The 11,410-nt window shown below is 44.4% G+C and overlaps 1 protein-coding gene across 1 annotated transcript in view; it reads left to right on the top strand.

Moving 5' to 3' along the window:
* The window catches only part of LOC135504241 (uncharacterized), a gene marked incomplete at its 3' end in the record, with an annotated part of 44,894 nt that continues 33,484 nt past the window's right edge, over nt 1-11,410 (top strand). Inside the window, exons 1-6 of the mRNA XM_064922623.1 lie at nt 1-113; nt 1,361-1,518; nt 1,628-1,826; nt 2,545-2,641; nt 2,992-3,163; nt 3,978-4,141. Coding sequence (XP_064778695.1) covers nt 1-113; nt 1,361-1,518; nt 1,628-1,826; nt 2,545-2,641; nt 2,992-3,163; nt 3,978-4,141 — 903 coding nt within the window. The remainder of the gene's footprint in view (nt 114-1,360; nt 1,519-1,627; nt 1,827-2,544; nt 2,642-2,991; nt 3,164-3,977; nt 4,142-11,410) is intronic.

Below are 11,410 nucleotides of genomic sequence, written 5' to 3'. Positions count from 1 at the left end.
ATGGACCCTGTGGCCTTCAACGCCTACACGGAATTCTTCACCCACGCCCACAGCATCTGTCGACACCTGCAGAGTGAGAGCTGGCAACACCAGGCTGAGAACACCATCCACAGGTGCAGTGGTATGTGCGGTACACCTGACTACAGGTGCGGTGGTATGTGCGGTACACCTGACTACAGGTGCAGTGGTATGTGCGGTACACCTGACTACAGGTGCAGTGGTATGTGCGGTACACCTGACTACAGGTGCAGTGGTATGTGCGGTACACCTGACTACAGGTGCAGTGGTATGTGCGGTACACCTGACTACAGGTGCGGTGGTATGTGCGGTACACCTGACTACAGGTGCGGTGGTATGTGCGGTACACCTGACTACAGGTGCAGTGGTATGTGCGGTACACCTGACTACAGGTGCAGTGGTATGTGCGGTACACCTGACTACAGGTGCAGTGGTATGTGCGGTACACACTACAGGTGACTACAGGTACAGGTGCAGTGGTATGTGCGGTACACCTGACTACAGGTGCAGTGGTATGTGCGGTACACCTGACTACAGGTGCAGTGGTATGTGCGGTACACCTGACTACAGGTGCAGTGGTATGTGCGGTACACCTGACTACAGGTGCAGTGGTATGTGCGGTACACCTGACTACAGGTGCAGTGGTATGTGCGGTACACCTGACTACAGGTGCAGTGGTATGTGCGGTACACCTGACTACAGGTGCAGTGGTATGTGCGGTACACCTGACTACAGGTGCAGTGGTATGTGCGGTACACCTGACTACAGGTGCAGTGGTATGTGCGGTACACCTGACTACAGGTGCAGTGGTATGTGCGGTACACCTGACTACAGGTGCAGTGGTATGTGCGGTACACCTGACTACAGGTGCAGTGGTATGTGCGGTACACCTGACTACAGGTGCAGTGGTATGTGCGGTACACCTGACTACAGGTGCAGTGGTATGTGCGGTACACCTGACTACAGGTGCAGTGGTATGTGCGGTACACCTGACTACAGGTGCGGTACACCTGACTACAGGTGCAGTTTAGTCAGTGTTCACAATTGACCTCAATTCATTCAGTGGGTGAGTTGGGTTTTGCTTCGCCAGGTGTCCCGGTTGGGTGGGGTTTGCACATTTTACCTAATTCCATTGGTTGTCAAATGTAATCTCCACTCACCCGGGGCACCGGGCTATGCAAAACAAACTGCCTCAATAGCTCTCCAGGAGGGTTGACGATCCGTATCGTAGATGTTTTGTTATTGGACACGTTTAAAAAAAAAAAAAAAAAAGTAGTCCTTCCCTGTTTTTAACCCCTTTTCTTCTGTCTGGTGCTCTGCTGAATGTGGTTCTGGTGTCTAGGCTAACAGAGAGCTCAGCGGGGGTGGTGGAGCGATTGTCCTCTACCCAGCGTATGGCTGAGAGCCTAGTGGAGGCCCAGAGAGTTGCCCTCAAGTCACAGGAGACTATCCTACGCAACGGGGAGGAACTCAAACACACTCTCCACCATTCTACCCAAGGTAGTCGCCGACCTCGGGCCCTATTCTGTTAAAAGTGATGCTTATGGCTAACTTGTTAGAAAATCCTCATCCACGGAAGTTCCACGTCTCCTATCACACCTCTGCTCAGGCATCAGAGCAGTATTTGATGAGATGAGACTGTCAACCCAGGAGCAACAAGTAGCATTCGCAGAGATCTTCAACCGCGTCACTTTCCTCCAGAGTTTCATCATGTCAGAGTCTCACACCCTCTCCAGTCTACTCTACAACTCGCTGGGGTTCCTCGTCTCCTTCTTCCTCACCTCGACACAGCGGACTGCTCCAGCCAGGTGTCCCTTTTTTAATGTTTATATCATCCATCCAGTTACACATGAACACTTAGCCTAAGGGGTTAGAAAGCAGATTAGGGGATAGTGCCATTGGGGGTGAAAATCTATGTGTTATGGCTTTACACCCCCCTGCTATATTGTGGATAAAGAGTTTAACTGTCTAACAGAACACAGAGGGTGTTCTTTTAATTGGGAGCCTCTCCAACAAAAGCCAGGTAGAATCAGGAACTCTCCAGGGCAGCTGTCTAGGCCCCTTTTTTTTTCAATCTTTAAGTAAAGTCAGTGTGTCTATGTATGCCAGGCCTGGGCAACTCCAGTCCTCGGGGGGTGGTGTGTGTGTGTGTGTCTCTCTCTCTGATTTGGTCTCACACTTTTGCCCCAGCTAACACACCCGACTCCAATAATCAACTGATCATGATCTTCAGTTTAGAATGCAATTTGATTTAATCAGCTGTGTTTGCTAGGGATGGGGGGGAGACACCAATCAGGCCCCCGAGGACTATAATTGCCCGGGCCTGGGCTAGTGCCATGCTCAAGGGCACCATGGCAGGATACCTAGAATCTGACCTGTTTAAAAAAAAAAAAAAAAAAATTCACCATCTGACTTTGAATCATTGCCTGCCTCTAACATTTAAGCTACCTGCCCGCCCCCTGGAATGGTTGGTGATCCCATGTTCCCTTCTGGAGACTGTCCTCTTTTTTTATGTCACCTATCCAGGTTTGTCCTGTTTGGTCTGGTAGTGCTGAATGTGTACCTGGAGAGGATGCTCTGTAGAGCGGTGCTGGACTCCTCGGAACCAGGCTACCAGCAGATGGTGAGTAGAGCATGTGCCAATTAAGATGCTTCAAGAGAACCCACAAGGAATCTTAAAAGCATTTGTGACAACGTGGAAATTCCACCCAGAAATTCTACTCATTTCTAGATCCGGGTTGGACCATCTCTTACTCATTAATAGAGAAACTATGGCAACACATAGGACAAAAACAAAAGTAATGATGGATAACTTCTACATTTTGACTGTGTTCACTCAACGTTTCAGAGTGCTGTCTGTTGACGCATCTGTAAATGTCTCCTGGTGCTGTGTTCTAAACAGCAATGGAGTCTTAATCTCATGGTCTGGGTCGAATACCAGTCTCAACTCTATTCCCCTGTGTTTCTGCCCAGGAGCAAATCAGCCTGTTGGTGGGCCTCCTCAGAAGGGCCATGGTTCTAGTGGGTCTATTGGCTCTGGTCTACGTTGCTGTACGGTATCGTAACGTCACCAAAGAGAGCCTGGAGATCCTCAGCCAACTCAAAGAGACCCGTACAAGTCTTCAGCTGGCCCTGCAGAAAGCAGGTAGGTTTGGGTATACGGCTTAGTTTTAGCCTGGTCCCAGATCTGTTTGTATTGTCTCGCCAACTTGTGGTTGACACAGGGACTTGGCTATTATACAGCACATAAACGGCTCTGATATTCATGGTGCACAGACAGCGGTTTGAGAGGTTTTTAAGCTCCACTATCAAGACAGAGAAGTCCAGATCAATTTGATTTTCAAGTGACTTTAGTCCATTCATAAAGTCGTTTTTAAAAATGTAATTAATTCAGTCAAATTGTTTTCTGAGGATTCCCGAGGAACCAAACAGGATGAAACCTGGGAGGGACCAACCTAAATTTGTCCCATAAACACCACTTATTTTTGTTTCCCTTTCCCTTTTTTTAAATTTTTTTTTTGTTGTAAATTTTTTAACGTTGTGAATAAATAAAACATGACACTGCTGTCCAGAGTGTCTCTCTGAGGCGGTGGACAGGAGGAGCAGCGGAGCAAGAGGGCGAAGGTCAGAACAACGACCCAGTAGTAGGAACGAGAATAAGGAAGAAAACAACAGCACTTCAGATTTCACATCAGAGAAACCCTACATGACTCAAACCTATGATGGTGAGCAATATTATACTCAATGTAAAAAAAAAATTAAAAAGATATTTTTACTTTCCTGTATTTGTCTGAGACCCGACTCCTAGCATGAGGTCTGCATGTATAACGCTTAAGTATTAAAACACATTTTCCGTTATCATCTCATGAATGATGTATGTGACAGTCTGATATGTTCTGAATGTGGTATGGCGAGGGACAGTAATTCTGCAACATAGCCAGTTGTTTGTGTTGCATCAGGCTGGCAGTATGACAGCAGTCACAGCACCCTTGGAGGAGAGGAGACCTCCAACCAGACCCAACGTACCCTGCCCAGCCCTGCAAGACCTCAGCGTCGCTCCTCTGTCTCTAGACGTGCCCCGTCCTCCCCTTTGGTCTACAGTATACTGGTGGAGGATAAGCAGGTAGACTTGTGATTAGGGTTGCAAGCTTTCTGTAACATTCTAAAAAATTCCCAGAAATCCATGTTGGGGGGGGGGGGAATTGTTTGTTTCCCTGCTGATTCCCTCCTAACCAAGATTTCTGGAAAACCTGGCAATTTTGGGGAAAGTTACTTGAATTATGCCACCCTACTTGTGATATTCTCGATTCCAGACCTATCCCACCCTGTTCCCGGAGAGAGACCCTCCTGTAGGTTTAAACTCTAACCCTGTTCCTGGATTAGTTTAAACTCTTTTTTTTTTTCTCTCTCCATGGTCATGGATTGTCCCTGCAGACACGCTACAATCTGAGGAACCGGAGTACTTCTGTGTCAGGCCTGGGGACAGACAGAGCGAGGGACTGACTTGGGCCTGAGGACAGACAGAGCGAGGGACTGACTTGGGCCTGAGGACAGACAGAGCGAGGGACTGACTTGGGCCTGAGGACAGACAGAGCGAGGGACTGACAGACCGACTGATTTAGATCAAAGTGTACCCAAACGCTCTTCAGCCTTGGCTAAAGGAATAAATACTTTTATGGACTGAGATGATTCATGCTTCAACCTGTCTGGTTCAGTGAAGCAGCTGATTCCACGATACATGTGTTAAATATTGGCAATTTTCATGACCATGAATATCACTGGTTTTCAGGAATGTAGTAATGCAAAACGGTCTCAATCTTGTGTATTTTAAGTAAATAAAGCTTTTAAAAATATTTTTGTGTGTGTGTTCACCTGACTGTCGAGCTCCAATTAAACTAACCCGTCTTCTGTATGATGGAGGATTTGGCCGTTTTCCAGTAAACCCTCATCTCAGGTTTGTGTGAAAGGGGTCGTCCTCTATAGGTGAAATAATCGTGCATTTTATGATAAATGTATCAAACTTTGTACAGAAATGCTATACTGAACAAAAATATAAATGCAACACTTCGATGATTTAGTTATACAGTTTAAAAATACAAATCAGTCAATTGAAATTAAATTAGGCTCTAATGTATGGATTTCACATGACTGGGTGGAGGCGCAGCATTGGGAGGGCATAGGCCCACCCACTGGGGAGCCAGGCCCATCCCAATCAGAATTCGTTTTTTTACCCTTATAGGGGCTTTTATTATAGACTGACAAATAATCCTGTTTCATCGGCCGGTCTCAGATGAGCCCGTGGGTGAAGAAGCTGGATGTGGAGGTCCTGGGCTGGCGTGGTTACACGTGGTTGTGAGGCGGGTTGGACGTACTGCCAAATACTCTAAATTGACATAGGCAATAGAGTATAGAGTACATTCAATTCTCTGGCAACAGCCCTGGTGGGCATTCATGCAGTCAGCATGGCAATTGCACACTCCCTCAACTTGAGACATCTGTGGCGTTGTGTGACACAACTGCACATTTTAGTGGCCTTTTATTGTCCCCAGCACAAGGTGCACCTGTGTAATGAGTATGCTGTTTTAATCAGCTTCTTGATATGCTACAACTGTCAGGTGGATGGATTATCTTGGCCAAGGAGAAATGCTCGCTAACATGCTGACTACACTGGGCGTGTAATACTGACTAGTCTATTTATCCATTAGGTCTAATACATTTATGCATGTTGATTTTGTCCACCAGACGCGATCAGGACACGCAGCTGGAAATATCAGAACGATCTCTAAACCAACTACATTACATTTACATTTAAGTCATTTGGCAGACGCTCTTATCCAGAGCGACTTACAAATTGGTGAATTCACCTTTCTGACATCCAGTGGAACAGCCACTTTACAATAGTGCATCTAAATCATTTAAGGGAGGGGGGGGGGTTCATTTAGGTTGAAACAAACATTTTACTAGATAACTTGTCCTGGGATATAAACATTGGGACTTTATTCTACCTGAAATGTACAAGGTCCTTTTTGTTCTGGAATTTCTTCTTTCTAGAATTTTGACCCATATTGAGATGCACAAAATCTTGTTCTCTACGACGACAATTAATTCTCACATAAAAGGGGAAATTTAGTTTCTAGTAATCGCTCCTTCAGTATTCTGTGGACCTTTTTGGCAGTTGGCAACCAACTTTAAGGTGCATGACCACCACCAACTGGACTGGAGTGTGGACCTCAGTTCATCTTTCAATCACCCACGTGGGTATATGCTCCTAATAACCAATGAGGGGATGGGAGAGGCGGGACTTGCAGTGGGTCAAAAATAGAACCACATTTTATTTTAGCGACTGGCTACGCACATTAACAACGATCGCAAGCAGTTTGGATGAAATTATTGAGTAACGTATGTGTACAATTATTTTGTAACTTGAGGGGTCAGCATGTAACAGGGATGTAAACAAATTTGCAGACAAAATTTGAGAGAAATAAGCTTTTTGTGCGTGTAGAATATTTCCGGATCTTTTATTTCCGTTCATGAAACATGGGACCAACACTGTGTTAATGTGTGTGTGTGTTAACACACTGTGTTAATCATTTTGTTCAAAGGCTAGCGAGCGGAAACTCACTTTTTTTCTCCATCTGAAAGATGATGCTCATAGCTTACTGTTACTTTCTTAATACTTATTTTAAAAAAAATATATATATATATCCCATTTAGCAGACGCTTTTGTCCAAAGCGACTTACAAGTCGGCTGGGGCCACTACTTTTACATATGGGTGGCCCTAGCGGGAATCGAACCCACGACGCTTGGCGTTGCAAGCGCCATGCTCTACCGACTGAGCCACACAGGACCCACCATAATTTGCAAATAAATGCATTAAAAATCCTATACAGTAATTTTCTGGATATTTTTTTTTCTCATTTTGTATTTTCATAGTTGAGAGGCCTGTAATTTTCATCATAGGTACACTTCATCTCTTTAAGTGGGAGAACTTGCACAATTGGTGGCTGACTAAATACTTTTTTGGTCCACTGTATATATATTATATTATATTATATATATGACCATTTTGTGTAGCTATCCTTTTGTGCAGCTCAGTTTCCACCTCATTTTGTGCACAAAGCCTAAGGTGGTCTTTCTCTATAGCAAGGCTGAGTACATAGTCAAAGCTTTCCTTCATTTTGGGTTAGTTTCAGTGGTCAGGTATTCTGCCAAAATTCAGCAATTTGGTGTTTGTCCCATTTTGTGAATTCTTGGTTAGTGAGCGGAACCCAGACCTCACAGCCGTAAAGGGCAATGGGTTCTATAACTGATTCAAGTATTTTTAGGCAGATCCTAATTGGTATGTCGAATTGCATGTTCCTTTTGATGGCATAGAATGCCTTTCTTGCCTTTTCTCAGATCGTTCACAGCTTTGTGGAAGTTACCTGTGGCGCTGATGTTTAGGCCGAGGTATGTATAGTTTTTTGTGTGCTCGAGGGCAACAGTGTCTAGATGGAATTTGTATTTGTGGTCCTGGCGACTGGACCTTTTTTGGAACACCACTATTTTGGTCTTACTGAGATTTACTGTCAGGGCCCAGGTCTGACAGAATCTGTGCAGAAGATCGAGGTGCTGCTGTTGGCACTCCTTGGTTGGTGACAGAAGCACCATAACATCAGCAAACAGTAGACATTTGACTTCAGATTCTAGTAGGGTGAGGCCGTGTGCTGCAGACTGTTCTAGTGCCTGTGCCAATTTGTTGATATTTACGTTGAAGAGGGTGGGGCTTAAGCTGTGTGTGTTTTTGTCAATTTTAACCACGCACTTGTTGTTTGTGTACATGGACTTTATAATGTAGTATGTTTTCCCCCAACACCACTTTCCATCAGTTTGTATAGCAGACCCTCATGCCAAATTGAGTCAACATCTTTTTTTGAAATCAACAAAGCATCAGAAGACGTTGCCTTTGTTTTGGTTTGTTTGCTTGTGTGCAGGGTGAATATGGAGTTGGTCATACGATAATTTGGTAAAAAGCCAATTTGATATTTGCTCAGTGCATTGTTTTCACTGAGCAAATGTACGAGTCTGCTGTTAATGATAATGCAGATGATTCACCAAAGGTTGCTGTTGACGCTTATCTCACGGTAGTTATTGGGGTCAAATTTGTCTCCCCATTTGTGGTTTGGGGTTATCAGTCCTTGGTTCCACATACTGGGGAAGATGCCAGAGCTAAGGATGATGTTAATGAGTTTAAGTATAGCCAATTGGAATTTGTGGTCTGTGTATTTTAGATTTCATTGAGGATACCATCAACCCCCCAGGCCTTTATGGGTTGGAGGGTTTGTATTTTGTCCTGTAGTTCATTCAATGTAATTTGAGAATCCAGTGGATTCTGGTCATCTTTAATAGCTGATTCTAAGATTTGTATTTGATCATGTATATGTTTTTGCTGTTTGTTCTTTGTTATAGAGGCAAACAGATTGGAGAAGTGGTTTATACATACATCTCTGTTTTGGATAGAGAACTCGTCATGTTGTTTGTTTAGTGTTTTCCAATTTTCCCAGATTTGAAAGATTGTTCAAATACTTTGAGCTGATTTCTGACGTGCTATATTTCTGTATTGTTTTAGTGATTCACCATAGTGGAGGTTTAGGCTCAGGTTTTCTGGGTCTCTATGTTTTTGGTTGGACAGGTTTCTTCATTTCTTTCTTAGGTTTTTCATTCTTCATCAAACCATTTGTCATTGTTGTTCATTTTCTTAGGTTGCCTGCTTGAAATGTTTAGGTATGATAGGGAAGCTGAGAAGTCAAATTTTTTAGGTTTTCTACTGCCACTATTACAGTGAAACATTTCGTCCAGGAAATTGTGGAAAATTGATTGAATTCGTTGTTGCCTAATTGTTTTTTGGTACGTTTCTACACTACCTTCCTTCCATCTACCAGCATTTCTTAACATTTTGATTTTCCTTTGGCTTTGATGCCTCATGATTGAGTATTGCTCAAGTAGACTTTGATTTTGCTGTGATCTGATAGGGGTGTCAGTGGACTGGCTGTGAACGCTCTGAGAGACTGAGATTTCCAAGATGGCGTAGCAGTCGGACGTCTGTTTTTGTCTTGTCTATTCCCTTGTATATATCGTTTTCTTCCTATATATTTCGTATATATTTTAAATCTCATTTTCCTTCTACAGACTAAATATACTCTCCTGCAACCCGCCTCACCCAATGTGGTACGGATCTGCTATTTTAATACTTCAGAACCGGAATTCATCAGCAGCCAGCTAGCTAACTAGCTACTAGCTAGTAGTCAGTTAGCCACTGCTAGCGATCATCACTGTTAACTCAGACATCAGCCAGCCTCAGCCCGATCAATTCCTGCCAGTCTGCACAGCGCGGTATCAACCCAGAGCATATCAGACTGCTTTTTCTCTACCACATCTCCGGATTCGTACCGTACGCTCTGAACCTTTTCACCGGCTCATCGCAGTTAGCTAGCGGCTATCCGAGTGGTTACTCCTGGCTAATGTCTCTGTCTCGAAGCAAGCACCAGTTAGCCTGGCGCAAGGCCCATCTCGCGGCTAGCCGCAAAGATCCATCAGCCTGTTCCTGAGCTACAATACCTCTTTTTCCAATTGGCCTGGACCCCTTTACTGCCAACATGGAGCCCCGCCGATCACGATCTTCATCACTGGTCTTCTGACGTAACCTTCCGAGGGGTTTCTACAGGCTCTTCCGTTGCGACGTCCCCCAGGAGGCCCATCTGCTAACCTGCTAGTCCCGGCCTGCTAGCTGTCTGAATCACCATGTCTCCAGCTCGCCTAGCTACAAACTGGACCCTATGATCACTCGGCTACACATGCCCAGTGATATCGTAACCGCCATCGATAAAAGACAGTACTGTACAGCCGTCTTCATCGACATGGCCAAGGCTTCCGACTCTGTCTATCACTCTTGCTGCAAGTCGCTCTTGCTGCTGGTGATTATCTGATCCACCTCTACGCAGACGACACCATTCTGTATACATCTGGCCCTTCTTTGGACACTGTGCTAACAAACCTCCAAACGAGCTTCAACGCCATACAACACTCCTTCCGTGGACTCCAACTGCTTTTAAATGCTAGTAAAACTAAGTGCATGCTCTTCAACCGTTTGCTGCCCGCACCTGCCCGCCCAACTAGCATCACTGCTCTGGACGGTTCTGACTTAGCCTTTTTTGGGTAGGGGGCAGTATTTTCACGTCCGGATGAAAAGCGTGCCCAAAGTAAACTGCCTGTTACTCAGGCCCAGAAGGTAGGATATGCATATAATTGGTAGATTTGGATAGAAAACACTCTAAAGTTCCTGAAACTGTTAAACTCATGTCTATGAGTATAACAGAACTGACATGGCAGGTGAAACCCCGATGACAAACCATCCCCCTCCAAAATAAATCAGCCTACCACTAATTTCAATGGCTGTCACTTTTATAATAAGGCGAAATCCTCCCAGATTGTAGTTCCCAGGGCTTCCACTAGATGTCAACAGTCTTTAGAAAGAGTTTCATGCTTGTTTTTGGAAAAATTAGCCAGAAATTGTAGTTTTTCTAAGTGGCTCCCATTTTGGCTGTAGTGTTTCCAAGCATGTGGAAGAGAGTGCGTTCTTTGGTATTTTTCTCTGGTAAAGACAATAACGATTCTCTGTCTTAAATTGTATTGTTTATATATGTATTAGGGTACCTAAGGTTTGATTATAAACGTTGTTTGACTTGTTTGGAAAAGTTCATTAGTAACGTTTGGGATTCATTCTGCATGCATTTTGATGGAGGGAAACTGGGTGGATTATTGACTGAAGTGCGCCAGCTAAACTGAGTTTTTATGGATATAAAAATATTATCGAACATAAGGACCATTTGTGATGTATCTGGGACCTTTGGAGTGCCAACAGAAAAAGATCATAAAAGGTAAGGCATTTATTATATCGCTATTTCTGACTTTCGTGGCGCACCTGCCTGGTTGAAATATGTTTTTCATGCTTTTGTATGAGGGAGCTGTCCTCAGATAATCACATGTTGTGCTTTCACCGTAAAGTATTTTTGAAATCTGACAGCGGCTGGATTAACAAGAAGTTAAGGTGGGACGCTATCGTCAACTACAAATACCTAGGTGTCTGGTTAGACTGTAAACTGTCCTTCCAGACTCACATTAAGCATCTCCAATCCAAAATTAAATCAAGAATTGGCTTCCTATTTCGCAACAAAGCCTCCTTCACTCATGCTGCCAAACATACCCTCGTTAAACTGATTATCTTACCGATCCTCGACTTCGGCTATGTCATTTACAAAATAGCCTCCAACCACTACTCAGCAAACTGGATGCAGTCTATCACAGTGCCATCTGTTTTGTCATCAAAGCCCCATATACCACCCACCACTGCGA

Source organism: Oncorhynchus masou, chromosome 18, assembly GCF_036934945.1.
Source record: "Oncorhynchus masou masou isolate Uvic2021 chromosome 18, UVic_Omas_1.1, whole genome shotgun sequence".
Classification (NCBI taxonomy): Eukaryota; Metazoa; Chordata; class Actinopteri; order Salmoniformes; family Salmonidae; genus Oncorhynchus; species Oncorhynchus masou.
This window is presented reverse-complemented; position numbering and strand designations above follow the sequence as displayed.